A 25,808-nucleotide genomic window follows, 5' to 3' on the forward strand; every position below is an offset into this window, starting at 1 on the left:
CTCACACACACAGCATGCCTCGCCGGTCCTCGACGTCCCAGATCGTGTCGACGACGACCCACGAGATCCAGCGCCTGGCGCCGCCAATCTCGATCAAGGTCATCGTGCTCTCGCTCGGCTGGTACTGGTCCTCGGCGCTGGCCAACACATTCTCGAAAGACATCCTGAACGCGTTCCCGTACCCGGTGACGCTGACAGTAGTCCAGTTTGCCTTCGTGGTGGCATGGGCGCTCACAGTGTCGGTGCTGGCACGGCACCGCGCGCCCGTCTTCAAGACGTTCCGGTTCCAGCATGCGGGCATCACGCGGCCGACCAAGGCCGTGCTGCTGACGGTTGCGCCCATGGCGCTCTTCCAGCTCAGCGGGCACATTTTTTCGCACATCGCCACGAGCCGGATTCCGGTTACGCTGGTCCACACCATCAAGGGTCTGTCGCCGCTCTTCACGGTGGCGGCCTACCGCCTGCTGTTTGGCGTGCAGTACCCGATGTCGACCTACGTCTCGCTTGTGCCGCTCACGCTCGGCGTCATGCTGGCGTGCTCCGTCAAGTTTGACGGCCACTTGATCGGCATCCTCAGTGCGCTCGCGGCGGCCATCATCTTCGTGTCGCAGAACATCTTCTCGAAGAAGCTGCTCACCAACAGCCCGACCCCTGAGTCTGAGCCCAAGAAGCGGCTGGACAAGATCAACCTGCTGGCGTACTGCTCCGGCATGGCCTTTGTTCTGACCATGCCGCTTTGGTTCTACTCTGAGGGCGCTACGCTGCTGCGCGAGTATGCGCTCACGGGAGTGCTGCCGATCCGCTCTGAGCACCACGTCATGACCATGCGCACGCTCGGCACGCTCTTCTTCTGGAACGGTACCGTGCATTTCATGCAGAACTTCTTGGCCTTCTGCATCCTCGGTCTGGTCTCGCCGGTGACGTACTCGATCGCGTCGCTCTTCAAGCGCGTGTTCGTGATCATCGTCGCCATCATATGGTTTGGCCAGGAGCTTGCGCCGACTCAGAACTGGGGCATCGCTCTGACGTTCCTCGGACTCTATCTCTACGACCGCGCAGGCGACGCCCGTCGCCGCGACGGCACGACCACGCCGGCCCGCATCCTGCCGATGCACTCGGTTGACGTCGAGAAGGCCGCTGCATTGGCTGCCCAGCGCACGCCATTCCGCGGACCGGCCGATCTCAAGGAGGAGGTCGAGGCCCACCAGCTGGGCCGCACCGTTCACAACAGCGACTCGTCCACGATTTTGGTGGCGTGAGCGTTTGCATTCACTATGACATCACGCGGCACACGTCTTTTGTGCAGCCGCAGGGCCGCTGGCCACACACAGACGGCGTTGGATTGTTTTTTTATGGTCACCTGTCGCTTCGGCATGTTTACTTAGATTTGAGTTGATATGTACTTAATTTTGATAGAATTGTTAGGACCACCGAGATAACGGGCCCAGATCCGTGGCGCGTAGAAGCTAAATGGGCGCGGCTGATGCGGCGCCGGTGTGACGGTGCAGCCGCCGGATCTGCAGTGTGACGCGAAGGGTGTGGCGCGGGCCGTCATGCAGGCGGCTGGGCGCGCGCGAGCCGCAGGGCTAGCTGCAGGCGAATATGAGCCGCGCAGCGTGCGGCTCATCGCCGCGCGCGAACCTCGCCCGCCGCCGGCCGCGCCCGATGCGCCCGCCGCGCCCGGCCGCTGCCGCGCAGGGGCCGCACCTCCCACCACGGGCGCGCTGTCCACGGACTGCGGCCACACCGGCCGTCGCCGTCCCATCACCGGCTATATCACCCCGCACGCTCGTTCAGGCCTCGCCCTGCCAACAGTGGCAGGCCCGGCGCCCGGGCAGGCACAACAAAGTCTACTAAGCGCGGGCCAGATAGTTGTTGACCCCAACCATAACTCAATTGAAGGTTGGGTACGTGGCGGCGCCCTGACCCGCACACGCGTAATCGTCGTACCGGCGCGCCGCGATCGGCGATGGCACCCGTCCGCGCGGCGCTGCTGCGCGGCCGCAGCCTTCCGTGCGCGGGCGCTGGCACCCGTGCAGTTACCCGGGACCCCCATGCGACCCGGGCCCTGGCCTGCGGCCGCACCCGCGCCGCTACGGCCCGACCCGGCAGTCACGTCCGCCGCACGGGCCGCCTGCCCAACGCCGCCGCCTCCAGGCTGTCCCAGGCCGGCCCAGACACGTGCGGCCTCCCTCGCAGCCGCGTCGCCGCATCCGCGGCGATGGGGCGACCGTAGTGGCCACGTGCCTGCCCGGCGGCAGCGCGCGGCGGTCGTGGGCGGCGGCAGTGCTGGTGGCTCCGGCCAACCGCTGTCCGGGTATTACCGGACACATCAGCACATGCCTACCCGACCATGCCACTTTCCTATCTGGTATATATACGACCCAGCGTCGGCCGTCGGTCTGCCCCTCGCCCTTCTGACCGTTCCCCCGCTTCTGGCGCTTGTGTCGTTTTGTCGGGTTGCTGTGATCGCAGACCTCTTCCCACTGTCGGTAGATCCAACACGCTCGGCTGGTCCTTGCCCTCTCCCGTCCTTAAAAGCGCTCGATCCGCTGCCAGACTATCCATCCGCCCAGGCCCCTGACTCCGCCCGCAAAAGAGAAAGGTGAGCGCGACGCGCCGCAGCCTCTGCGGCTCATGCGCCACATGCGGCGCAGCTGACCCCCCTAGATGGCCCTCCACAAGCCCCACGAACACAATGCGCCGATGGGCGTGTCGCCGTCCGGCGAGATCAAGAAGAAGCCCGTGAGCTGGTCCAACATCCTGCTCGGCGCGAGCTTGAACATGTTCGAGTACGTGTGCGCGTGTTCGGAGCTGACCGAAGGTGCTCGTCGCTTGGCCAGCCGCTGGAGGTGATCAAGGTACGTGGACGGTGTGGCGGTGCTGACGCCAGACTACGATGGCCGCCAACCGTGGCGACACTTTTCCGAGTGCCATCTCGCGGATCTGGTCGCGTGGAGGTGTGCTGGGCTTCTACCAGGGCCTGATTCCTTGGGTAAGTGTGTTCGGCGCGGGGCCGGGCTGTGGCCGGTAGCGCCCATGCGCCGCACTACCCCGCGTTCCCAGTGCGGCTTCGGCGCTCGGCCGGCGCCCCGGCGCACGTCCGGGGAACGTCCGGGGCGCGTCCGATGGCCGCCTCCGGGGGCCGCCCGGCCACCGGTTGGTGACGTCGCCGGGACGGCGCCGGCGCCGGCCTGCGGGGCTCGGCAGCGGGTCGGGTGGCCGTCGGCGCCGGGCCGGGCCTGCGGCAGTGTCCGCGGGAGCCTGTCGGGCGGCCGTGGGGCGGCCGTGGGGCACCCGCGGGTCGTCGGCGCGTGCCCGGCGCGCGGTCCGACGCGCGGCGAGCAGCGCCGGCCGGCCGCCGGCCGGGGGGGTGCGGCGGCGCCCTCGCGGCGCCTCGGTCGGCCGTGCGGGCGCGTTGCCGGGCTGCCGGAGACGGCGGCGGGCGCTGTCGCTAGCCGACTAGCGACTTGCGACCCGCAGCTGCTAGCCGCGGCCGCGAGTCGAAATAACCGGCGTCTGGTTGGCCGCAGCGGCCCTCTCCCCGCATACCGCTAACGGGCAGGCGTGGATCGAAGCGTCCACCAAGGGCGCCGTACTGCTGTTCGTGTCGTCCGAGATCGAGTACCATGCGCGAACGTTCGGGGCCGGTCCCTTTCTCGCGGGTATCAGCGGCGGCTTTGTGGGTACGTACGCGCGCCGGGCGCGCTGACCGCAGGCGGTCTCGTCCAGGCCTATGCCACCGTCGGCTTCTGCACCTGCATGAAGACGGTCGAGATCACGCGCATGAAGCAGGCCGCAAGCGGCGTCAAGCCGCCGAGCACCATGTCGGTGTTCATGGACATCTACCGGCGCGAGGGCATCCGCGGTATCAACAAGGGCGTCAACGCAGTCGCCATCCGCCAGTGCACCAACTGGGCCAGTCGGTTCGGCCTGTCGCGGCTGTCGGAGCAGGGTCTGCGCAAGCTCACCGGCAAGTCGGAGGAGACGCCGCTCACCGCGCTCGAGAAGGTCATCGCGTCGTCCATTGGCGGCGGTCTGAGCTGCTGGAACCAGCCGATCGAGGTCATCCGCATCGAGATGCAGTCGCAGACGCCGGACCCGAACCGCCCGAAGAAGCTGACGGTGGGCACCACGCTGAAGTACATCTACCAGCAGAACGGCATCAAGGGCCTGTACCGCGGCGTGACGCCGCGGATTGGCCTGGGCGTGTGGCAGACTGTGTGCATGGTCAGCTTCGGCGACATGGCCAAGGAGTTTGTGGCCAACCTGACCGGCGAGAAGGTCACCGGCGGTCACTAGAGCCCGCCACAGCGCCGTGGTAGAGAGCCGCCCCGATCTGGGTGTAGCGCTGTAGACATTCGGTCAATAAAAGCATGTACGCGATATATACGGCTTGGCGAGCCGCACGCTGTGCGGCGGCGACCGTCGGTGGGCGGCGTGTTGCATGAGCCGCGCACTGTGCGGCTCGACGCGTGGCCGCGAGCCGCACGTCGTGCGGCTCGATCGGCGGTGACGTCGCTGGGACTTGCTCGCCGTCCGTCCTCGTCCCCGTCCCCCACCAGCACCCATGTTTTTCAAGACAGACCAGGCCCACACCTCCGGGCCCGAGGGCTCAGCCGGGGAGTCTACGACAGAGACAAAGCAGGCGTCCGTGGAGCGATTGCGAGGATTTGTCGACGAGCGCCCCGAGCACAAGTACTTTTTCAACGGGTACGTAGGCCTCGGCCGATCTACGCCGGTGCGGCAGCCGGCGCGGCAGCTGGCGGGCATTGCCGCTCGCTGCTGTGCCTAGAAGGCCGCTGCCGGTCTGCCGGCCTCTTGTGGGCAGACAGACGGACGGATGCTGACAGCCAGCGATGGCGACCGCTCGTTTCTTTGTCGGCCAAACGAGCAGGGCGGCCGCAGGTACGTCGCCGTCCGAACGTGCTAACGCCAGCTGCGTGAACCTGATGCTGCCCACGACGCAGCTGCTGGCCGAGATGCAAAAACTGGTGAGTGCTACGTAGCCGGCGCTGACAGCAGGACTACTTTTGCGCACTCGGGCAGAACCCAAACAGCAGCGACATCGAATGCCACCGGATCAGCTAATGTATCCAATATATTACAGTCAACCTAGTAGCTAAGCGCATCGAGCTGCTTCTCGGTGGTCTCGACGCGAAACTCCTCGCGGCCGGCCTCGCGGCAGACGTTGTCCCAGAGCACGAGGGCCTGGCGCATCTTGGCCTGCTGGGCGCTGGCCTCGGCGTCGATGCGGGCGTAGTCCTTCTTGAGCTGGGCCAGCTCGCGGTCGGCCTCGGGCGTGAGCGACGGCAGCAGCTTGGCCGCGGCGGCCGGCGCCGCGGTCGAGGCCTCAGCAAAAGACTGGGCCGGGTAGCCGGCGAAGGACCGGCCGCGCGCGGCCGCGGCCGGCGCGGGCGCAAAGGAAGGCCGCGCGGCGAACGTCGCCGGGCGGTTGATCATGGCCTTGGGCGCGGTCGGCGCGGCCAGGATGCTGGGGCTGTTGCTGCGCGGGCTGGCAGCGGCCGGGCTGGCCACGGCGGGCGCGGGCGCGGGCGCGGGCGCGCGGTCGGCGGGCGCGGGCGGCGACGGCGACCGCGTGGATCGCGGCGACGCCCGGCGGCTGCGCGGGCTGTCGTCGCGGTAGCTGCGGGCTGGCGTGTGCGAGCCGCGCGAGCGGTAGTCGCGGTCGCGGCTGCGGTCGCGGTCGTACCGTGGCCGGTCGTAGTACTCGCGCTCGTAGCGGTACGATCCGGCGCGCTCGGGCGCCGCCGGCGGACGCTCGGCGCGGTAGCCATAGTCGCGGCGGTCGTAGTCGCGCTCGCGCGAGTAGGCGCGGCCGCGGCTGCGGTCGCGGGCGTCCGCGGCGTCGCGCGGGTAGTCGTACGCCCGGCCGCGGCGGTCGTAGTCGCGGTCGTAGCCGTCCGCGTAGGGCTCGCGCTCGCGGTCGTAGTCGCGATCGCGCTCGCGGTCGTAATCGCGCTCGCGCTCCTGGGGCCGCGAGCGGTCGTAGTCGTCGTACTCGCGGCCGTACTTGCGGTCGTAGTCGCGGTAGCGGTCCTGGTAGTCGGACGGCCGGCGGTACGGCCGGCCAGAGGCGTACGCGCGGTCGCCGCGGTCGGCCATGTCTTGTCGGTCGGCGGAGCGAAAATTTGCACAAGAGGAGGCGAGCCGCACGGCGTGCGGCTACGCCATATTACGTAATTGCGGGTGACTAAGAGCGGCCGGTTAATGATGTAATCGATCTCCGCGCGATCTCCCAACCCGCGCCGTAGATAGGCCGGAATCCGCAGCTCTTTCTTTCCCACTTTCTTTCACAACATGCGGCCCTACACCATCTTCTCGATCATCTTTATCTTCGCGATCGCGACCGCGAGCTACTACTACGTGGCCACGAGCAAGGACGGCGGCGTCGCGGAGGACGCCGTGTCTGTGGCCGCGACGGACGCCAGCGGTAGGTCGCCGCGCGGGGCCGGCTGACGCAGATCTCAAGTCGTACATCGTCACGTTCAAGAAGGGCAAGGGCACCCCAGAGAAGTACGTGCGCGCGCGGCCGCGCTGACCGCAGGGTTGTGCAGGCCGCAATGGACAAGATCAAGGCGCTGGGCGGCCACGTCACCCACGAGTACGACACGGTGCTTAAGTGAGTAGCGCTGGGGGCCGACTGACGCCAGGGGCTTTGCCGTCACCATCCCGGCGACCGTGGTTTCTGCTTTCGAGAGCCGGGTCGAGTCTTTCCAGAACGCGGACTTCCCGTTCGTGGTTGAGGAAGACCGCTCAGTCAGTAAGTGGCCGTGGGGGCGGGCTGACGCAGACATCAACTGAGCGCGCGTTGCGATTTTGGATAGCTGGTGCGGCTGCCGGCTGGCCGCTGCCGCTGGTGCGGCGTTGTATTATTTGAATATACTTAGAACCGGTTGCCCTGAGTGTCTGGCGGCGCGGCGGCGGCGCGGCGGCGGCGGGCCGCCTGCAGCCGCGGCTGTGCCGGAGCGTACGCGCGATCGGCGCGCTGCCGGCGGCTGCCGGCGCTGCGGCTGACGCGCCGCACCGCGTGCGGCGCAACTCAATCGCCGCACGCCGTGCGGCTCGCCGCGCCGCACTACGTGCGGCGCGCCGCCCATCGCGCCCTCCGCCGCTCCAGGCTAGCGGCGCCCTGTGCTCCCGTAACTTCGTTGGGACTTGCTGGCAACCTCGCCCGTCTCCAACCCATCACGCGCCGTCACCAGCGCACCCATCAGCAGACTCGCGCGGCCTGCCTGGACCCGCGTCGCCGCGTCGATCAAGAACGTTTGGGAGAAGCGCTGTGCGAGTGCGCTCCGCCACCAGCTCCAGCGTCGGCCTCTCCGTCGCTATAGCCAAAGCCAGACCGATCCATCGGGCCGGCAGTGACAGTCGCAGCCGGTGCTGCCGTACGCTGTGTGCCCGCTCGTGCGTCGCGCGGTCTCGCCTTCGCTGCGGCACCCGCTACCGCGTTCGACGGCCCCAGCAGGCCGCTCCAAACGCATGCAATTCGGGCATTCTGGGCCCTCTACGGACACTACAACGCACCATGTCGTTTGACCTGGCGTTCTTGAACTGGGTACGTCGCGTGAGCGCATTTCTGACCAGACCCGCGCGCTGGGCCTGGCCCCTCCGGCCGACTTCAAGGGCCTGGCCGACGGGGCCGTGCTCTCGGAGCTGCTGGCCGCGCTCGACGGCGACGCGTTCGGCACGGCCACGCCGCGGTCGCCCACGGTGTCGAGCCCGCCGTCGTTCGTGAGCCGGTTCCACAGCCGTAAGTGCCTGGCCGGGCGCGCTGACCGCAGTCAAACGGCTGCACAAGGCCCTGGCGACGTACTACACGGACCAGCTCGGGCTCGCGTACCCGCCCGAGAGCAGCGCGCTGGCGCAATTGATCGTCCCCAACGTGTCGCTCGTGGCCAAGGACGCGGCCGTGGACGAGATCGGGCGGCTGGCGCGCATGGCGCTGTTTGGCGCCGCACGCGCGCCGCAGCCACAGTTCCGCGAGGCGGTGCAGCAGCTGTCGCCGGCCGAGGCCGCCGAGCTCGGCGCCGTGATCGACCAGGTTTGTGTGCGCCCGTGCCCGCTGACGAGATCGCCCGCGGCTACGCCGAGACCGCCGTGGCGCCGGCCGCGCCCGCGCCGGCCGCGTGGGAGTTCGCGGACGAGCTGGCGTCGATGGCGGCCAAGTTTGCGCCGCTCGAGGCGCGGCTGCAGGACTCGGTCGAGCAGAACACGGCGCTGCGCGACGAAAACGTGAGTGGCGGCCGAGCGCGCTGACCGCAGGCCGAGCACAAGCGCGAGCTCGCGCGGCTGCAGGAGCAGCTGCGGCAGTCGCAGGCGCTGGCCAAGGCGCAGGCGGACGTGGCCGAGAAGAAGAGCCGGACGCAGATCGAGTACCTGCAAAAGGACATCCACGAGCTCGAGGAGCAGCTGCTGGCCAAGGACCGCAAGGCCGCGGCCAGCGAGCGCGAGATGGAGGCGCTGGGGCAGCAGGTGTTCCGGCTCCAGGAGGAGGCCGACGCGGCGCTGCGGCTCAAGGACCGGCTGGACGAGTCGCGCCACGAGCTCGAGCGGCTGCAGAAGCAGGCCGCGGTGGCCGACCGGTACCGGCAGCAGCTCGAGCAGACGAGCGACCTGCAGGGCGTGTGCGACCGGCTGCGCGACGAGAACGCGTACCTGAGCGAGAAGGTGCGGGGCTTCGAGGCCGACGCGGCCGAGGTGTACGCGCTCCGCAAGGCCGCCGAGCGCGCGCAGACGCGCACGGACGAGCTCGTGGCCGACGTGGCCCGGCTGGAGGCCGAGAAGGCCGAGCTGGGCCGGGCCAACGGCGCCCTGCGCGAGCGGCTCGACCTGCTCGCGGCCGAGAGCGACTCCGGGCTGACGCGGGCGCTCTCGCGCGAGCCGGAGGCCGCGGCGTCGGGCACGCTGGCCGACCTGCTCGCGGACGCGGACGGCGAGTTCCTCGAGCCGACGCGCGAGCAGCTGTAAGTGTGTGCGCGGGCGCGCTGACGGCAGCAAATCGCGGATCGAGAAGATGAATCGCGAGCTGGCGACGCTGCGGACCACGCAGCTGGCCGCGGACGAGGCCAACCCGCTGACGGACGTGCCGCGGTCCGCCGGCAGCGACGTGGTGTCGCAGCTGCAGCGGCGCGAGGACGAGGTCATGGAGCTGCGGTCGCAGCTGCTCCGCACCGAGACCGAGCTCCAGCGGGCCACGCGGCAGGCCGAGCAGGCGGCCGCGCGGCTGCGCGAGGCCGAGGACGGCCCGCTGCTGCTCGCCGACGGCGGGTCCGAGGCCGTGCGGCGGCTGCAGGAGCGGTGCGGCGAGCTGCAGACGCGCGCGGCCGCGCAGGCCGACGAGCTCACGGTCGCGCTCTACGAGAAGGACGGGCTCTACACCAAGCTGACGGCGGCGCAGGAGGAGCTGCTCGCCGTGTCGCGCGCCAACACCATGCTGCGCATGTCGCTCATGTCGCTGGACGCCAACGCCGGCCGGTCCGAGTACGAGCTCAAGAGCTGGGTGATCGATCTCCAGAAGCGCATCGAGAGCCAGCGCGAGGAGGCCACCAAGGACAAGGAGTACATCCGGCAGCTGCAGGTCGAGCTCGACCTGTCGCGGCGCGACAGCGGCGAGCGGCCGCGGCCGGCCGAGGCCGAGAGCCCGGCGGTGGCCGCGGTCCGGCACGAGAACGCGATGCTGACCCGCGCCTGGTTCTCGCTGTCGACGCGGGTGCTCGCGGACGAGGTCGCCATCGCGCAGCGCGAGAAGGACGTGCCCACGAGCTGGCTGGCGCGCCAGCAGCGCATGTTGGTGGTAAGTAGCGGCGCCGCAGCGCTGACGCCAGGGCAAGCTTGCGCCGCCGTGATTAATACATACACTAGGCCCACTCCTTGGGCTCCTTGAGCACGGCCACCACCGCGGCCTCGTCGGTCTCGGGCTCGGGCTCGTACTGGTACATCCACGCGGCCGTCAGCGGCAGCGACATGAGGATGGACTCGACGCGCGAGCCCGGCGTCTGCAGGCCGAACGACGTGCCGCGGTCGTACACGAGATTGAACTCGACGTAGCGGCCGCGGCGCACCTGCTGCCACTCCTTCTGCTTCTCGGAGAACGGCAGGTCCTTGCGCCGCTCGATGATGGGCACGTACGTCGGCAGGAACGACGACAGGCACTCGCGCACGAACGCAAAGATCAGCTCGGGGTCCTTGTCGTCGAGGTCGTCGAAGAAGATGCCGCCGATGCCGCGGCTCTCGTTGCGGTGCTTGATGTAGAAGTACTTGTCGCACCACTCCTTGAACCGCGGGTAGTAGCTGGCGTCGTGCTTGTCGCACGCGGCCTTGAGCTGGCTGTGGAAGAACCGCGCGTCGTCCTCGAAGAGGTACGACGGCGTCAGGTCCGAGCCGCCGCCGAACCACCACGACTGCGGCGTGCCGTCCTCGTTCTCGGTCTCGAAGTAGCGGTAGTTGAGGTGCACTGTTGGCGCGTTGGGGTTCTTGGGGTGGATCACGAGCGAGAGCCCGCAGGCGTAGAACGGCAGGAACCCGGACTCGGGCACCTTCAGGCTCTTGTGGTCGGCGCGCATGCGCGTGACCGCCTGCGGCGGCAGCTTGCCGTACACGACCGAGATGTTGACGCCGGCCTTCTCGAAGACGTTGCCGTCCTGGAGGACGCACGAGATGCCGCCGCCGCCGCCGGGACGCTGCCACTCGTCGACGCGGAAATCCGTGCCGTCGACGGCGGCGATTGCGGCGACGATCTCCTGCTGCTTGCCCTTGATGAAGGCCTCCATGCGGTCGCGCATGGCCTCGCCGGCGGGGCGTGCCGGCGCCGGCTGGTCGAGAGCGACGGGCGCGTCGAGAGCGACGGGCGGAGGAGATTGTTTCTGGGGGTCAGCGAGCCGCAGGGCGTGCGGCGCGAGCCGCACCGCGTGCGGCGTGCCTCTGCCTGCAAGACGGAACCAGCCGCGCAGCCGCCCGCAGGGCGCACCCTCGACGGAGTCGCCGCCGGAGGCTCGCCGCAGCCGCACAGCCGCCCGCAGGGCGCACCCTCGACGGAGTCGCCGCCGGAGGCTCGCCATATAGCCGCATATAGCCGCAGGCTCACCAACGACGAGCCTCCGGCGGCGACTCCGTCGAGGGTGGCTGCCCTTCGGGCAGGTGGCCGCGCGGCGCTGCGAGCCGCAGCCAGCCCCGCGGGGCGGCCATAGGCCACAGCGTACGGCCGCGGGCGGTATCTCCGCGAGCCAGGTCCGCGAGCCGCAGCGCGTGCGGCGCGATGGCGCAATGGCGGCTGGGCCGACGGGACGGGCGCCGATCCGCCCCGGGCTCAATGGCACGCAGACCGCAGCAGCGCACGGCAGCGCACGCGGTCCGGCCGCGGGCCCGCGACCGCTCCTCAACGTACCTGGAAGCCGTAGTAAAACGCCAGGCCGGCCATCACGCCGCCCACCGCGGCGCCCCGGGAGAAGCCTCCGCGGCGCCCCGAGCCCGAGGACGCGAAGCGGGGCGCCGGAACGCCGGGGCGCAGCACCGGCCGGCGCAGCTGGACGCAGATCTGGTCGCGCACGAGTCTCGAGCCTGGGTCAGCGCGCACGCCGGGGCCGTACCTTTCCACATGGTTGCCGAGGAGGAGGGCGACGGGCGGTATATAAGCACGTGACGGGGCAGTCACGCCATGGTCACGTGATTCTTACATCATCCGTCACGTGACGCGTCACGCGCCGCCCCGTTTGCCCACGCCCTGCGCCTTATCGTGACGTTAGTCCTGGCTGTATCAAAGACTAATAGTTGTGTTACAACGCACAGCGGTATATATATACATCCCGGCCGCCCTCCATCGCCATCTGAATCGAGCCCAGCATGCGTTCCAAGTTCAAGGACGAGCACCCCTTCGGTAGGTGGGCGCGCGGCGGCGCTGACGGACAGAGAAGCGCAAGGCCGAGGCCGAGCGCATTCGCCAGAAGTACTCGGACCGCATTCCGGTGAGTGGCTGCGGGGGCGCGCTGACGCCAGGTGATCTGCGAGAAGGTCGAGAAGAGCGACATCGCCACGATCGACAAGAAGAAGTACCTCGTGCCGGCCGACCTGACCGTCGGCCAGTTCGTGTACGTCATCCGCAAGCGCATCAAGCTCGCGCCGGAGAAGGCCATCTTCATCTACGTGGACGAGGTGCTGCCGCCGACGGCGGCGCTCATGAGCTCAATCTACGAGCAGCACAAGGACGAGGACGGCTTCCTGTACATCACGTACTCGGGCGAGAACACGTTTGGGTTTATGGAGTAGCCTGGAGTTGGGGTTTTGTGGGTTTACGCGGCGCCGCCGCTTGCGCGCGCTTCGGCTGCGATGTTGTATTCAATATATCGGGTCGGGCGGCGCTGCCGCCTGTCTCTTTGACAGAGTATGTACATGTGAGCCGCACGCGGTGCGGCGGCCACCGCGCCGCACGCCGTGCGGCGCTACCGCCGCTTCGCCGGCTTGGCCACCACGTCCTCCTTGGTCTTCTTCTTGGGCGCGCCCTTGCCGCGCCGCCGCCGCAGCGCGACCATCTCCACCCGCCGCTCCTCCTCCACGTCGCGGATGTCGAGGAACGGATGCGACTGCCGCAGGTCCTTGAGCGTGGGAAAGCCCGGCGCCATGTAGTAGTTGGTCAGCGCCGGACCCCGCAGCTTCTGCCGCAGCACCTTGTTGCCGGTGCGGGCGTTGGTGGGATTGTACACCTGCCGGAAGACCTTGGCGGAGGCCTTGTAGAGGTCCTGCAGCCGCGACCACGATGGCGACGACATTCTGGAGGTCAGCGAGTTGCTCGGGTGCGGCTCGGGTGCGGCTCTGGGGACGCTGAGGGCGGCGGACGGGCGGCGCGGGCAGCGCCGGGCGCAGCGACGGCCGCGGGATGGCTCGCACGGCCTGCCGGGCGGCCGCCGGACGGCTCGCGCGGCCTGCCGGTCGGCCACTTCCGGCCGTGGCCGCTGTGCACTGCCAGCACTTCGGCGACTCCGCCCGGCGCAGCCGCCCTGCGCCCACACAGCCACCGGCGGCCGGCCAGACCGCGGCCAGACGGCCGCAGCCGCGTCTGCCCATGGACACCACCCGCGGAGTCGCCGCCGCACGCAACGGCCGCCGGCGATTCCGCAGGCCGCTCCGGCCTCGCTCAGCAGCCACCGCGCCCTGCCCGTCGCGGCCGGCCGCCCGCAGAGGCCGCGGCCGTCCGGCCGTCGCCCAGCGCTCTCCGCCGTCTCCCGCAGCGCCCCCGTGCCCTGTGTGCGCGCGCAGCTCTTACCTGTTGTGTGCTTCTTTGGCGCCGTGCGTCGAAAATTTTCGCAATTAATGCACCGCCGGCGGTGTGGCGCAGGACGCTCCTCACCTCCGTGGCGGTGCGCATCCCGACGCGTCCTCTCTCCACGCGCACCAGCGCAGCATGGGGGCCGTCTCGGAATCGGAACTGCAGGCGCTCCAGAGCGAGCATCCCGGCCGCTACTACCAGTACAAGCTGCTCAACACGCTGCTCAGCCATGTGAGTCCAGATCAGGCCGCGCTGACCCCAGGACTACGAAGCCAACCCCAGCGTGCTGGCGCTGCGCGGCCAGCGCTCGACCGGCAAAACCACCGTCCTGCGGTCGTTCCTGGACCGGGCCGGGCTGTCGTACTCGTGGGTGGCGTGCGACAAGTGCATCACGTCCAAGGTGGTGCTGCAGCGCGCGCTGGGCCTGGTCAAGGCCCGGCTGGCGCCGGCCGAGGCCGACGCGGACGGCGCGGACGGGCGCATCGACTTCACGTCGTACGTCGACGACTTCTCGATGTTCGTCAACCACCTGAACCGGCTGTTCCGCGACCTGGGCCGCGTGGAGGGCGAGCACGTGGTCGTGCTGGACCGGCTGGACTCGCTCTCGGACGGGCTCGCGCGGCTGTTTCCGTGCCTGGTCAAGCTGGACGAGATGCTCACGCACCGCAACCTGACGTTCGTGCTCGTGTGCACGACCGCGGAGCCCGCGTTCGCGCTGACGTCGGCGTTCCCGCACGTGCTCTTCCCGCCGTTCACGCGCGAGGACTGCCTGCGCATCCTCGAGGGCAGCGCGGGCGCGGTCGCGGCCACGGGCGACGCGCTCGTGGCGCAGGCCGTCGCCGCGGGCGCGTCCGCGGCCGCCGCCGGCGCGCGGCTGCGCGCGCTGTGGTCGTCGTACTGCCAGGCGCTGATCTCGACGTACTTCGCGCTCTACGGCCCGGACGTCCTCGAGCTCAAGGCGCTCTCGCGCCGCGGCTTCCCGCTCTACGTCAAGCCGCTGCTCAACGGCGTGCTCGACCTGATGGCCGCCAACTCGCTGATCCGGCTGCTGCGCATCAACCACTCGCTGCTGGCGTCCGAGGAGCTGCTCAAGCCGTCGGGCATCGCCAAGGTGTCCAAGGCGGCCACCCTCACCGCGACCGAGCACCAGGACCTGCCGCTGTACAGCAAGTACCTGCTGTGCGCGGCGTACCTGGCGTCGTTCAACAAGCCGCAGTACGACCTGCGGCTGTTCTCCAAGATCCGCGAGATCCGCACGCGCAACCGCGGCTCGAAGAAGCACACCTTCCAGCAGACCATCAACCGCCGGTACCTGGCCCCGAAGCCGTTCGAGCGCGAGCGGCTCATGGCCATCTTCCACTCGATCTTCCCGCGCCGCGTGGTGCAGACGCTGGACATCCAGACCCAGATCGCCACGCTCGAGACCCTGCGGCTGCTGCTGCGGTCGTCGCCGGGCTCGGGCAACGCCGACGACATTCTGGACGCCCGCACCAACTGGCGGGTGAACGTGTCGTGGGACGTCATCTACCTGGTCTCGCGCGAGATCAAGCTGCCGATCGAGCACTACCTGATCGACTGATTGCTATAGTACTGTATATATCTAGATCCAGTTGACGATCCGGTTGGCGGACGCGACGGCCAGCCCGTCGCCGGCGGCCGCGGCGCCGCCGACGACGGCGCCCATGGCCTGCGCCCACCCGGCAAAGGCCGACGGGTCCGCGCGGCCGGGCGCGCCGGCGCCGGCGGCCTCGGGGAGCGGCGCGGCCGCGGCTCGCGGCGCCGTCCACGCCAGCGCGCGCACGTCGGCGTCGAACGGCTGGCCGGAGACCGCGGCCGGCAGCGGCCCGCCGCCGTCCCAGATCGAGTACACGCGCACGACCCGGTCCTGGCCGGCCACGGCCACGACCGTGCCGGCCGGATTGACCGCGTAGCCGTGGTCCAGCGTGTGCTCGTTGACGTACTGAGGATACCACAGCACCGGTCGGGTCCCGTGCCCGCCGGGCTTGGCAAAGCGCGTGTCGTAGAGCGCGAGCTGCGTCAGCGCGCTCGCCAGGCACTTACCGAGTTGGCCAGGCCGGCCGCCAGGACGTACGTGCCGCGCAGCGCCGTCAGATGCGTGACCGACGACCGGTGCTGCACGGCCGTCTGCGCCTGCGGCTCGCGCGCGTCCAGCCGCACGACGCCGCCGTTGCGCAGCCCGGCCAGCAGCGTCTCGCCGGCGTACTCGAGCGCGAGCACGTCGCTGTGCAGCCGGTGGCCGGCGGTGGGCGCGCCGTCGACGGTCATGTCGAACGTGCGCACGCAGTTCTGGCCGCCTGCCGTCAGCGCGGCCGCCACACAACGTACCCATTGCCAGCGTCCAGTCGGGCGAGACCACGGTCGCGCGCGCGAGGAAGTCGCCGGCGGCGACGATGGCCGTGCCGGCGGCTGCGTCAGCAGGCTCTCCGCGGCCGTACCTTTGTTTGGCCGCGCCGAGGCAGCGTCCTCCAGCCGCTCGGCGTGAATGACGGCGCACTGCGACTCGCCCCAGTCGTACGTGGTCAGGCTGCCGTCAGCGCGCGCGCGGCCGCACTTACGCCAGCAGGTCGTGGCCGCTAAACACCGACTGGATCTGCCGTCAGCGCCGCCGCCGGCCCACGCACCTTGCCGCCGACCCGGCAGAGCGCCCGCGGCATCGCCGCGTCCGCAAACGGCAGTTTGTCGACGCACACGACGGTTCCAGCCGTCGTCGGCGCGTAGTATCTGGATCAGCTCCGCCGCCGCCGCCCGTACCTGAGCCGCGACGCCTCCGCCACCAGCACGTGACCGGTCGCGGCCACCGTCGCCAGCTGCACGACCGTGCCGTCGCCGCGCGCGGCCATCTGCTCGGTCTGGGTGCGGTACGTGGTCGTGTAGAGCTGGCCGTCCAGCCGGCGCAGGTTGACGGCCCACGTCGTCGCGTTGTTCGGCTGCAGCGCACCCGATCCGGGCCCGTACAGCTCGCGCAGGCCAATTGCGCGGCCGACGACGCCCACGCTGGCCCACGCGGCCGCCGGCGGCCGCGTGGCCGTGCGATTGCGGTGCGTCTCGAGCCGCGCGGCCTTGGCCGCCCGCTGCGCGACCTGGGTCAGATCGCTCGGCTGCCACGCACCTGCTGCTCGCGCGTGCGCTTCAGCACGTCTGCCTGCGTGTACTGCGCGGCCGTGACTGCGCCGGCGCCGCCCGCGGCCTGGCCGGTCGAGTTGGGCTGGATCTTGAAGTAGCGCTTGCGCTCGGCGTCTGGTCAGCGCGCCCGCCGCCCACGCACCATAGAAGTATCCCGGGATCGCCCGGGCGCCAGACATGGCGTGCCTTGGTTGCGGGTTGGCAAAATGCTGCGTGGTTGTCGGCCGAAACAGAATGGCCGCGCACTACGCGAGCCGCACGGCGTGCGGCTCGGCACGTGCGCTGGCCGCGCCGCGCGCCGTGCGGCTCAGACGCGCGCTCGCGCCGGCCGCGCCGCAGTGCCCTGCGGACATGCCTGAGCTACCTGGGCCTGCCGGGGGCCGAGCCGGCGCGACACTGTATCACGTGACTGCGCCGCACCGCGTGCGGCTGACGCCTGCTCGCGCTCATGACGCTTTGGACCTGTCGAGCTGCGGCAGCGAGCCTCCGGCGGCGACTCCGTCGAGGGTACTGCCCTGCGGGCAGGCGTACCTCGGAGGCGAGCTACTGAGCCGCTGCAGAGCTACGCCACTGTCTGAGCCGCATTACATGCGGCTCACGCTGAGCCTCAGCGCCAACTCCGCCGAGGCGCAGCCCTCGCACAAGCTCAGTAGCTCGCCTCCAAGGTACGCCTGCCCGCAGGGCAGTACCCTCGACGGAGTCGCCGCCGGAGGCTCGCCGCCGCCTAAGGATGTGTCGCCGCACACCGTGCGGCTCACCTGATTAGCCACGCGCGTTACGCTTCAAAGCCGCCGACGACCGCCTGCCCGCAGGGCAGCCACCCTCGACGGAGTCGCCGCCGGAGGCTCGCCGCCGCAGGCCACACTCCTGCCCGAAGACAGCTGTCATCGAAGGAGCTCCGGCGGCGACTCCGTCGACCGTGGCTGCCCTGCGGCAGCGATCGCGCAACCTTGCCGGCCCTCTGCGCACCGCAACAGACCGGATCCATTCGGCACGGCGAGCCGTAACAAGAACAAGGCTCGGTCTTACGTTATCGCCATAACTCCGGCCAGGCACAAGGCGATTCGTAACGCGAACAAAGCCGCGGACCGGTCGGCATAGGGTTAGGGCATACCACCGCGTCTTTGTCGCCGCGTCTTTGTCGCCGCCATCTTTGTCGCCGCACAACCGGCGCAGCAAGGGCCCGTCCACGCAGCCATGTCTACACAGCCTGCAATATCGCAGCAAGGCCCATTAACAGATAACGGTTATTTTTTAATCAAAATGTATTAGAAATTATAGTAAAGAGCGGCATACCATGATTATATTGAATGTCTTGTAACAACATAAATAGTAAGAAGTTCGATTTGTGTGCTGCCACCAAACAATGTTCACGTAGTGTAGAGTGTCTCATAAGAATTAATTAAATAATATTAATTAGATCAAACTAACATTATTAAACCGGACATCCAAACACAAACATGGACGAAAGTCTAGTGATTACAGCCCAACGATTCACAAACAAAACTCTTTTTAATCAAAACGCCTGTGCTTAGGTGGCCTTCTCGTGCTGAGTCGACACACGCTGCATCGACACAAGGAAGTCCTCGAGCGAACGCTGCTTCGGCTTCTCCTTCATGGGCTTGCCGTTCATCAGACGGTCGAAAGCAACCGAGTCCTGCATGAGGTAGTAGGCACCGCCAAGAACGCAGAAGATGCCGAACGAGAAAACCCAGACACGGACAACGGCGACGATCGAGGTCTGACCACCGACGAACCAGCCGAAGAGACAGAAGAAGGTAGCGATGATGTCGACGATGAGGACGGCACCAGACAGCTGCCACGACGGGATCGACGACCAGAAGGGACCGTTGGCACGGGTGATGAAGATGAGCCAGTTCTCAGTGAGCGAAATCTGGAGGAAGAGGACCTCGTCGATGACACCGAAGTTCTGGATGATACCACGGCCGTGAACGAACATGGTCGTGAGGGTGATCCAGGTACCGACGGCAAGAATGACACCGAGGACGATCGACATACCCCAGAGCTTGGGCAGGTTCCACTTGACGGGCTTCATCGAGTAAGGAGCGTTGTCGTAGGCGATAGCAAGAGTAGCAATGTCGGCAAAGATAGCAATGAAGACAATGAGCTCAATGTTCAGCGAACGGTCGAGGATGGCAATCCACAGGCCAAGGAAGATCTCCAGGTGCAGCGAAAGAGCGATACGGTACACGACGTACGAGTACATACGGTGGAAGATCTGGCGCGAGGTCTTGAGAGCGTCGATGATAGCCGAGAGACCGGGGGCAAGGAAGACAATGTCGGCAGCCGAGCGGGCAGCGTCAGACGCACCCTCGACGGCAATACCAGTGTCAGCACGCTTGAGCGACGGGGCGTCGTTGACACCGTCACCAGTCATGGCCACAAGGTAGCCACGCTGCTGCAGGATCTCGACGACGTTGTACTTGTGCTGAGGGAACACCTCAGCGAAACCGTCAGCAGCCTCGACAAAGTCGTAGACCTCCGAACCGGGCATGTCACCGGCACCACCCAGACCAAGGCGCTCAGCGTTGTAGATGTTGGTACCAAGACCAAGCTGGCGCGAGGTCTCACGGGCAATACCGACGGCGTCACCAGTCAGCATCTTGACGGCAAGACCAAGACGCTTGGCCTCGTTGACGGTCTTAGCAGTGTCGTGACGGGGGGGGTCCATGCAGGGCATGATTCCGAGAATCTCCCAGTTGCCCTCACCACGGCGGCGAGCAACACCAAGCGAACGGAAACCACGGGTAGCGAACTCGGCAACCTTGTTCTTGTAGTCGTTGAGAACCTCCTCCGACAGGGGGTGGTCCTCCTCGACGGTCTTCAGGACGAAAAGGGGAGCACCCTTAACGCAGACAATGCGCTCGCCCTGGGGCGACTCAACAACAGCGGTAACCTTCTTCGAGACGGGGTCGAACGGGTGGAACTCAAGAACCTTGTACTTGGACAGAGTGTTCTTAGCACGGGGGTAGAACTTGAGCGACTTCAGGAAAGCCTTGTCGATAGCGTCAAGACCCTTCTTCTTGCGGGAAGCAGCCAGACAGGCAGTGAGCATAAGGTCATCGGGCTCAACACCGGCGACAGTGTAGGGCTCCGAAAGCGACAGCTTGTTCTTGGTGAGGGTTCCGGTCTTGTCAGAGCAAAGGATCTCGACACCAGCCAGCGACTCAATGGCCGACAGCTTCTGGACGATAGCCTTCTTCTCGGCGAGGTAAGCAGCACCGACAGCCATGGTGGTGGTAACGACAGCGGGAAGACCGACGGGGACACCAATGACGGTGATACCGAGGGTGTATCTGAGGATAGGAACGATCGGGCGCGAACGGTAGAACGACGCAACCCAGACGATCATAAGAGTAGCAATGACAAGGACCAGGAGAACGGCACCAATACCGTTCAGGACCTCAGTGAAGTGACCAGTGCCAGCCGAAGCCTTGTTGACAAGGGCAGCAGCACGACCGACGAAGGTCGAGTCACCAGTGCCAGTGACGACCATGAAGGCCTCACCACGCTTGACACCCGACGAGGCGTAGCAGTTGTCACCGTGGTGCTTGTCGACAGCGAGGGACTCACCAGTGATGGCCGACTGGTCAACCTGGAGGAAGCAGTCCTCAGTGACAAGACGTCCGTCAGCGGGGATGATGGTACCATCCTCAACCTGGAGAATGTCACCGGGGACGACCTCGGGAGCCTCGATCTCAACAATGGCGCCGTTACGCAGAACAACAGCCTTCAGGGCAAGAGTCTTCTTGAGCTCATCGACGATGGAACCGGCCTGGAACTCCTGAACGAAACCGACAACGGCGTTAAGGAGCAGCAGAGCGCAAATGACACCAAAGTCGACCCAGTCCTCAAGACCGGCGGCGAGAATGGCGGCAGCCTCCATGACGAACTGGATAGGTCCGATGAAGAACATAAGGAACTTAAGAACCAGGTTCTCCTTCTCCTCGCTCATCTGGTTGAGACCGAACTTCTTGCGGCGAGCAAGAACCTCATCGTTGGTCAGACCATAGCGAGGGTCAGTCTGCAGAAGCTCCTCGGGGACGGGGCGGGCCGACGCGCCAGGCGCGGCGTCCTCCTCCTCCTCGATGATAGCCTCCTCCGACTCGAGGTCGTCGATGAGGGCGTCGATGTCCTCATCGGGCTCTTCGGCCTCGGGCGCGGCGTTAAGCTTCTCGTTGGTAGGCTCAGTAGCAGACATTTCGGAAAACTATCCTAGCTGGAAGAGTAAGTAAAGGCTCCTGCGTAAAGGGCAGGAGTGGTCTGTCGTCGATGCAAGCAGTGTGGGCAGGTGACGTATCTGATGGCGAGGCCTTATCCGCAGAGCTTGAGCTTCGGTCGAGAGAGACTTGGTAGGCCCGGGCGGCATGGCTGCGGCAGCATTATATAGCCGCGCACGCCCAATGCCTTCCGGCCCTTCCGGCTCTTTCTCCCGCTTGGGAACAAGCCGTCTGGCCTGCCGCCGGCGCCGGCCGACAGCAAAACAAAGAACAGTAGCCGAAAAAAAAGACACACGCGAGACACGACTCCCACGAGCGCCCACTTTCAAGCGACTTCCAGCCTCTTTGTTCCGCCCACTGCAAACAACGAGCGACCAGACCACTCACTCCCATGCGACCACAAGAATATATGCATACCTAACAAGCTGACGACTGTCAATTGACCTGTAGGAAAGGAACAACGAAACGAAACGAGGAAAAAAAAAGACGACAGGAACAGGGAATGCCGGAATATATATAATATTTTGCCTAGTCTCGCAAAAATTTTTTGGATATTTGAGTTTCCGCTTTTCGGGTTACTGCCTTCGCGCACAATAATATTGCCGCTGGCCACCTCGGATATACTCTGGCGGCGCCGGGTCGGCCGCAGCCATGGCTCTGCCGGCTAGCGGCCCGCCGCCCGGGAGGCGCGGGCTCAGGCGGCCGCCCTCGGCGCCCGCCCAGCTATTGTTTGCCGCCGAACGCCGGTTGTTTACGGACCTGCAAAGGCTGCAGTCGGGCCTACGTAGGGTATCTAGGCCCCCCGTCTAGCTGTATATTGGTGCTAGCGCGAAATGGCACGGAGAAAAGACGAATTGGCCGGGTTGGTGGGTATGACCGCCGGTGGCCACCGCGGCATGGGTCGGCACGGTCGGTACAATCGGTACGGTCGGTACGGGCCGCAGGTACGGGGGGCAAAGATAATAGGCACTCGTACCTCTTTGTGTAAATTGGCAAGGGCGACCCAAAACTCGGCGGGAACGGAGCTAGAGGGAATAATCTCATTGGCGTAGATCAAGAAGGATGTAAACAAATACGATTATGGTTTAAAGAGGTAAAACCGAAACCGAGCGCTGGAAATGAGCTCGCGGAAAGGCAAATGTGGTTGTACAAAAGAAACGTTTGCCTGGCCGAAGTGGATAAGACGGGTAGCGGGCGCGGCACGGAGAGGAAGGCATGATGCGGATGCGCTTGATTAGGTTTGGTATTCCCAATGGAGAGAGGCGTGGCGGCGGATAGTTCGGACTGTGTCCCAAAGTGCATACGTGGCCTAGCTCTCCCCGATATGGCTGCGTGTAAGGACGCGGAACCTCTGACTGTGGCTAGAGTTCTCCGGGGAGCCAGCACGGCGGCCAGGCCGGTGCTAGTGTCGGCCCGATTGGGCGAATTGAGTTGGCGCGCTGAGACAGGCCCGCTGCCGCGGGTCCAAACGGGCGGCAGTGAGTGCATTACAAAATGCGCGCATGGCGGTGCGGCTAGACGGCAGCGATGGGTGGCGCACAGCCACTTTGCACCGCCGGCGCGGCGTCCCGGTCGGACCCGGCTCCCATTGTCATCGCCGATGACCGCCGGGGTGCGGCCGGCGCACGCGCCGACGAACGCCGCGCCGGCCGCCGGCCGGTATGTGCTCATACAAGCCCGGTGGCCCCGGCTGCCGGCCCGGACGGGATGACGCGACGGTGGCAGCTGGACAATGGTCGGCACCGCGCATCTCGCCAGCGACCGGTAGACGACGTCCACACGTACGGCCCTAGCCTGTCTTTGTGTGACCGAGGGAAAAGTCTAGATAGCAGCGTGCGCAGCGAACGCAAAGATGTTGCGGTCGCATGTAATGGATGACGTATTTATTATGGCATAACCGTCTCACCGATTCTCCTTGTTTTTGTGCTCTTGTGCGGCTCGCAACACCGCTGCGGCATGGAAGCCGCCTTCTCCTGGGGGCCCCATCGTCCGGTCGCGCAAGCGCGCCCATGGTCGCGGGTACATCGCGCCGCGCCCCCGTGCCCGTAGCCTCGGCAGCCAAGCGCAACGGCGGCGGTGACGAGGAGCCGGCCAAGGCCGTGCTTGGCTGCTTGGCCCCGGGTAATGCACGGCGCTGACTTCAGGCGAGCGCCCATAGGGCAGTGGCGCCGAGTAGGGTAATTGCTATGGGTACCACCTGCCCATACCCGCGCGGAACAGTCGGTACGTTAAGGTTCGACCTTGTCTGTGGTGGGTGCCGCCGACGGCCAGACCGCGCCAAAAAGAGCGCGGGTAGGACGGCTCGCCCGATTCGTGCGCGGCGCCTGATCTGCCGTCGCGACCGTCGCAGCCGGCCTGGGGTGGACCTCGGATAATCGCATCTAGCTAGAGTGCCTCCCTCCAGAATCTTCTCGGCCGAAGCCGCCGCCAACCTAGGCCTACCTGATTGGGTACCCTGCGGCTCTGCAATCGCCGGCGGAGGCCTGTGGAACACGATCGCCAGTGCGCAGCCGCCGGCATGGTTCTGCACCTCACTGCCGTGCGGGCGTGCGGGCCGTGCAGGCGTAGAGCCCGCGCAGGCAGCCTGCGGGCGTGTAGGCGTATGGCACTGTCGGGGCCCGCGCGACTAGCGCACGGTGGTTTGTTCTCCTATCCCGGCTAGCCGGCTTGCCCCGGCCACTGTGACTACTGAAACGTCATCGGCGGAGCTGTGGTGGCCGCTGGTGTGACGCCGGACCTGGCGGATGCCCAGAGCGGCGGGGGGCCAAGAAAGCCCGGTGCGGGCCGACGGCCCCGAGCGACGAGTAGTTACGTGGTGGCGGCGCCGCCAGGCCGACATCGCTGTGGCGGGCGGCTTGTGGGCTCTGGCAATGGGCGGCCGTCGGCGGGCGACGGCTACACGTACGTCCTTAGGGTATGCCCGACGATGTCTAGGGCTCGTTTCTGCCGCAGTCGCTCGCGCCGCACGACGGACTAGCTCACCTAGCCCCAGACATGCTCTGCGTGTGCCTGCCCTGGATGCGAGATTAATTTAATTTTAGTCGCTGTTTCGACGGGCAAGCCAGCGCCGTCCCTCACGGTTGGGGGCCACGCCGGGTTAGGTGTCGCTTAGGGCCCCCGTCGCTGGTCTGTCGTCCGCGCTTGCGTCCTTCGGCTACAGGCCGACGTCATGCGTAGACCAGATACTGCCCCCCCATCCGACGAACGGGCGGGTCGTGGGCGTGGCTGTTGCACCCCACGCGGGCTATCACTGCACGGCAATCGCTGCGGCCAGATACGCCGATAGACCGGCGTTCTGCGGCGCGTCCGGTCTGCAGCCGGTGACTTCCGCACGTACGAGACCTGCCGACACATTGCGCCAAGACAAGTCAGTGCGCGGGAGCGTCGCAGCTGCCGTCCGGCGGCGGTGCGAGCAGAGACAACGTGGCCGCGCCGCACCCTCGTCCGTACGCGACGTCCGCTCGGGCGCCCGCATCGGGCTAGCGACGGGCGGCGACGTGGGCTCCCCCAGTGCCAGACCCCAAGGGGTTAGATCATATTGAAGCCCGGCCGCGACGTAGATATGCCCTTTGTCCACTGCCGCGCAACCTGGGCGCGCATTGTCCCGCGCTGGCCCCAACGGGCGGCGGTGGCGCTAGCCAGACGCGGCCGCCGATGCGGCGGCGCGGCCTAGCGCCGCATGGCATGCTTTTGCCTCAGTCCGGCCTTTGCTGTATGCCCGAGTGCCGGCCAGGCCGCGTGTGCCGGGGCCGGTGTCGCCGTGCCGCGGCTGCCGTCTGACTTCGGCGGGCCCTGCCGACAGGCTCTGCCGACAGGCTCTGCGGATGCTGGGCAGGCGGGGCTGCGCCAGTGCGAACCTTGGCCGGTGGCAGGCTGGTGCCCGGTCCGGCCGGCCGGTCGGGCCTGCCGCCCAGCCAGCGAGCTGCGGGCCCGCCGCCGCACGGGTGTCGAAGCGGCTGGCCGCGCATATCCACGCGGCAAGACAATGGGCCGCGGTGACGGGCCGGAGGCCGCACCGGTCGTACGGGCCGGCTGCCGGCCGCCGCTCTGCCATTGTGCGACCGCACGGCCGAACACAGCCGGTGTGCGCCTTTGTTTGTTGTGATTTGCACGGTTTCCGTGGCAACGCAACATGACTCAGGGCCGCTGTGCTGCTGTCACGGTCGACTAAGGCGCCCCTGCGCGCGCGGATGGTACCCACGCGGACGCGGGTCGTTCAGGTACGCAGGGTACGCGCGCGCAGTATTTCGCACCGGTGTACCGGCTTGTTGTGGTACCCCCGGTACGCCCCGTACCGCTGGCACGGCCGGCGTCTCGGCCGTACCTGCGCGTACCTGTGCCATGGGTACGCTGCCTCTGCGAGCGCCTGGCCTTATCAGGCGCCGTCTACCGCTAGCGACGTTCGGCCGCCGGTCCTCTACTGCGGTTCTCTGTGCATGTGTTCTAGCCGGTGCCGGTCTAGCCGGCCATGATCTCTCCTAGCGCTCGTCGCCGGCCGCCGACGGTCCCCCCCGGCCAGTCTAGCGCGTTCTGTCCGCCCGCGTCCGCATCTCCAACCAGCTCGCGCGTCCGCCGCCCCCGGACTCGTTCGGCAGCACTCTGCGGCGGGCGATGGCAGCCCACCGGCGACCGCGGCGCGACGTCAGCCCGCTGGAGCCCACCCCTACGCCTACGGTCGCCTGCAACTAGACGGCTTTCCGATGCCGTGCCCTAGGCGCCTAGCACCGGTCCCGCGGCCGTAATTCCCGCACTGTGCTCGCGTGCGCTTGTACATTCGGCCCGTCGCCAGCAGGCCTGGCCGCGGCCGTCGTAGCCGCGGCCCGCCCACGGTTGCCGCGGCCCGCCCGCCGTTGCCGCACCCGCCGGCACAGGCGTTGACGTGCTGTCGCGCAGCCGCTCCCGTGCGCTGACGTGCGGCCAGGCCCAGCTGACTCGCCAATTGCCCGCACCGTGATAGGGCCGGGCCGACCGGCTGTCGTCGGTCTCGCGCTGCTCGTTCTCTACTACAATCCGGTGGATGCCCCGGAATCGGTGCCGGCCACCTGGTGGCGCCAGATAGCGCGTCCGGGCCAAAGCCACGGCCGCGATGGCCGTGGCCTTCGGTTCAGCCGGCCGCCCCGCCTGCCCCGGCTCGCCTGCCG

General features: G+C 67.3%; 13 protein-coding genes across 13 annotated transcripts; 7 read left to right on the top strand and 6 right to left on the bottom strand.

The window, feature by feature from the left end:
* Positions 1–14: 14 nt before the first annotated feature.
* Positions 15–4,302, top strand: V1510DRAFT_426585 (mitochondrial carrier domain-containing protein; the record flags this gene model as incomplete). The annotated part of the gene is made up of 8 exons (XM_066935166.1): positions 15–1,118; positions 1,307–1,355; positions 1,699–1,907; positions 2,686–2,792; positions 2,825–2,861; positions 2,894–2,995; positions 3,566–3,686; positions 3,719–4,302. The coding sequence occupies 8 exons, from the start codon at positions 15–17 to the stop codon at positions 4,300–4,302; spliced, it is 2,313 nt and encodes a 770-aa protein (XP_066788160.1).
* A 192-nt stretch (positions 4,303–4,494) lies between these two features.
* Positions 4,495–5,118, top strand: V1510DRAFT_419079 (uncharacterized protein). The gene is made up of 4 exons (XM_066934234.1): positions 4,495–4,713; positions 4,858–4,908; positions 4,940–4,994; positions 5,026–5,118. Exons 1-4 carry the CDS (start codon positions 4,571–4,573, stop codon positions 5,089–5,091), a joined length of 315 nt encoding a protein of 104 aa, XP_066788161.1. The 5' UTR covers positions 4,495–4,570; the 3' UTR covers positions 5,092–5,118.
* Positions 5,074–6,158, bottom strand: V1510DRAFT_448781 (uncharacterized protein). The gene has a single exon (XM_066935786.1). It carries the CDS (start codon positions 6,124–6,126, stop codon positions 5,116–5,118), a length of 1,011 nt encoding a protein of 336 aa, XP_066788162.1. The 5' UTR covers positions 6,127–6,158; the 3' UTR covers positions 5,074–5,115.
* A 100-nt stretch (positions 6,159–6,258) lies between these two features.
* On the top strand, positions 6,259–6,926 carry V1510DRAFT_419085 (uncharacterized protein). The gene is made up of 5 exons (XM_066934235.1): positions 6,259–6,454; positions 6,486–6,537; positions 6,569–6,643; positions 6,675–6,784; positions 6,815–6,926. Exons 1-5 carry the CDS (start codon positions 6,322–6,324, stop codon positions 6,823–6,825), a joined length of 381 nt encoding a protein of 126 aa, XP_066788163.1. The 5' UTR covers positions 6,259–6,321; the 3' UTR covers positions 6,826–6,926.
* A 688-nt stretch (positions 6,927–7,614) lies between these two features.
* Positions 7,615–8,991, top strand: V1510DRAFT_367043 (uncharacterized protein; the record flags this gene model as incomplete). The annotated part of the gene is made up of 4 exons (XM_066931294.1): positions 7,615–7,774; positions 7,806–8,065; positions 8,095–8,256; positions 8,287–8,991. Coding segments are annotated over 4 exons (1,287 nt in total), but the record flags the coding sequence as incomplete, so codon positions are not given.
* Positions 8,992–9,328: 337 nt separating this feature from the next.
* V1510DRAFT_349236 (uncharacterized protein) lies at positions 9,329–9,607 on the top strand (the record flags this gene model as incomplete). Its single annotated transcript, XM_066930846.1, has 1 exon — positions 9,329–9,607. A coding segment is annotated over one exon (279 nt), but the record flags the coding sequence as incomplete, so codon positions are not given.
* A 204-nt stretch (positions 9,608–9,811) lies between these two features.
* On the bottom strand, positions 9,812–11,607 carry V1510DRAFT_419092 (coproporphyrinogen III oxidase). The gene is made up of 2 exons (XM_066934236.1): positions 11,408–11,607; positions 9,812–10,886 (listed from the first exon to the last, which is right to left on the bottom strand). Exons 1-2 carry the CDS (start codon positions 11,438–11,440, stop codon positions 9,882–9,884), a joined length of 1,038 nt encoding a protein of 345 aa, XP_066788166.1. The 5' UTR covers positions 11,441–11,607; the 3' UTR covers positions 9,812–9,881.
* A 200-nt stretch (positions 11,608–11,807) lies between these two features.
* On the top strand, positions 11,808–12,505 carry V1510DRAFT_419095 (autophagy-related protein 8). Its single transcript, XM_066934237.1, has 3 exons — positions 11,808–11,896; positions 11,929–11,984; positions 12,016–12,505. The coding sequence occupies exons 1-3, from the start codon at positions 11,863–11,865 to the stop codon at positions 12,283–12,285; spliced, it is 360 nt and encodes a 119-aa protein (XP_066788167.1). The 5' UTR covers positions 11,808–11,862; the 3' UTR covers positions 12,286–12,505.
* Positions 12,363–12,852, bottom strand: V1510DRAFT_419096 (mitochondrial 37S ribosomal protein mS33). The gene has a single exon (XM_066934238.1). It carries the CDS (start codon positions 12,783–12,785, stop codon positions 12,459–12,461), a length of 327 nt encoding a protein of 108 aa, XP_066788168.1. The 5' UTR covers positions 12,786–12,852; the 3' UTR covers positions 12,363–12,458.
* Positions 12,853–13,288: 436 nt separating this feature from the next.
* On the top strand, positions 13,289–15,048 carry V1510DRAFT_430969 (origin recognition complex subunit 5 C-terminus-domain-containing protein). Its single transcript, XM_066935409.1, has 2 exons — positions 13,289–13,513; positions 13,545–15,048. The coding sequence occupies exons 1-2, from the start codon at positions 13,418–13,420 to the stop codon at positions 14,859–14,861; spliced, it is 1,413 nt and encodes a 470-aa protein (XP_066788169.1). The 5' UTR covers positions 13,289–13,417; the 3' UTR covers positions 14,862–15,048.
* V1510DRAFT_437085 (uncharacterized protein) lies at positions 14,883–16,605 on the bottom strand (the record flags this gene model as incomplete). Its single annotated transcript, XM_066935572.1, has 9 exons — positions 14,883–15,314; positions 15,344–15,597; positions 15,629–15,709; positions 15,739–15,827; positions 15,859–15,893; positions 15,925–16,024; positions 16,055–16,383; positions 16,413–16,540; positions 16,569–16,605. 9 exons carry the CDS (start codon positions 16,603–16,605, stop codon positions 14,883–14,885), a joined length of 1,485 nt encoding a protein of 494 aa, XP_066788170.1.
* Positions 16,606–17,649: 1,044 nt separating this feature from the next.
* V1510DRAFT_181467 (uncharacterized protein) lies at positions 17,650–20,739 on the bottom strand. The gene has a single exon (XM_066930415.1). The coding sequence runs from the start codon at positions 20,646–20,648 to the stop codon at positions 17,958–17,960; it is 2,691 nt and encodes an 896-aa protein (XP_066788171.1). The 5' UTR covers positions 20,649–20,739; the 3' UTR covers positions 17,650–17,957.
* Positions 20,740–21,322: 583 nt separating this feature from the next.
* On the bottom strand, positions 21,323–22,590 carry V1510DRAFT_419109 (uncharacterized protein). Its single transcript, XM_066934239.1, has one exon. It carries the CDS (start codon positions 22,336–22,338, stop codon positions 21,721–21,723), a length of 618 nt encoding a protein of 205 aa, XP_066788172.1. The 5' UTR covers positions 22,339–22,590; the 3' UTR covers positions 21,323–21,720.
* Positions 22,591–25,808: the final 3,218 nt, after the last annotated feature.

Source organism: Dipodascopsis tothii (assembly GCF_038497935.1).
Source record: "Dipodascopsis tothii strain CBS 759.85 unplaced genomic scaffold V1510scaffold_21, whole genome shotgun sequence".
Classification (NCBI taxonomy): Eukaryota; Fungi; Ascomycota; class Lipomycetes; order Lipomycetales; family Lipomycetaceae; genus Neoaidaea; species Neoaidaea tothii.

Bases quoted from the DNA above. Each gene is read 5' to 3' on its own strand.
- V1510DRAFT_419079 (XM_066934234.1), top strand. From the start codon at position 4,571: ATGTTTTTCAAGACAGACCAGGCCCACACCTCCGGGCCCGAGGGCTCA. The intron at 4,909-4,939 runs GTACGTCGCCGT...TGCTAACGCCAG, and splicing joins AACGAGCAGGGCGGCCGCAG to CTGCGTGAACCTGATGCTGC. The intron at 4,995-5,025 runs GTGAGTGCTACG...CGCTGACAGCAG, and splicing joins TGGCCGAGATGCAAAAACTG to GACTACTTTTGCGCACTCGG.
- V1510DRAFT_448781 (XM_066935786.1), bottom strand. From the start codon at position 6,126: ATGGCCGACCGCGGCGACCGCGCGTACGCCTCTGGCCGGCCGTACCGC.
- V1510DRAFT_419085 (XM_066934235.1), top strand. From the start codon at position 6,322: ATGCGGCCCTACACCATCTTCTCGATCATCTTTATCTTCGCGATCGCG. The intron at 6,455-6,485 runs GTAGGTCGCCGC...CGGCTGACGCAG, and splicing joins GGCCGCGACGGACGCCAGCG to ATCTCAAGTCGTACATCGTC. The intron at 6,644-6,674 runs GTGAGTAGCGCT...GACTGACGCCAG, and splicing joins GAGTACGACACGGTGCTTAA to GGGCTTTGCCGTCACCATCC.
- V1510DRAFT_419092 (XM_066934236.1), bottom strand. From the start codon at position 11,440: ATGGCCGGCCTGGCGTTTTACTACGGCTTCCAG. The intron at 10,887-11,407 runs GTACGTTGAGGA...GCTGACCCCCAG, and splicing joins CGTTTTACTACGGCTTCCAG to AAACAATCTCCTCCGCCCGT.
- V1510DRAFT_419095 (XM_066934237.1), top strand. From the start codon at position 11,863: ATGCGTTCCAAGTTCAAGGACGAGCACCCCTTCG. The intron at 11,897-11,928 runs GTAGGTGGGCGC...GCTGACGGACAG, and splicing joins CAAGGACGAGCACCCCTTCG to AGAAGCGCAAGGCCGAGGCC. The intron at 11,985-12,015 runs GTGAGTGGCTGC...CGCTGACGCCAG, and splicing joins AGTACTCGGACCGCATTCCG to GTGATCTGCGAGAAGGTCGA.
- V1510DRAFT_419096 (XM_066934238.1), bottom strand. From the start codon at position 12,785: ATGTCGTCGCCATCGTGGTCGCGGCTGCAGGACCTCTACAAGGCCTCC.
- V1510DRAFT_430969 (XM_066935409.1), top strand. From the start codon at position 13,418: ATGGGGGCCGTCTCGGAATCGGAACTGCAGGCGCTCCAGAGCGAGCAT. The intron at 13,514-13,544 runs GTGAGTCCAGAT...CGCTGACCCCAG, and splicing joins TCAACACGCTGCTCAGCCAT to GACTACGAAGCCAACCCCAG.
- V1510DRAFT_181467 (XM_066930415.1), bottom strand. From the start codon at position 20,648: ATGTCTGCTACTGAGCCTACCAACGAGAAGCTTAACGCCGCGCCCGAG.
- V1510DRAFT_419109 (XM_066934239.1), bottom strand. From the start codon at position 22,338: ATGAGCACATACCGGCCGGCGGCCGGCGCGGCGTTCGTCGGCGCGTGC.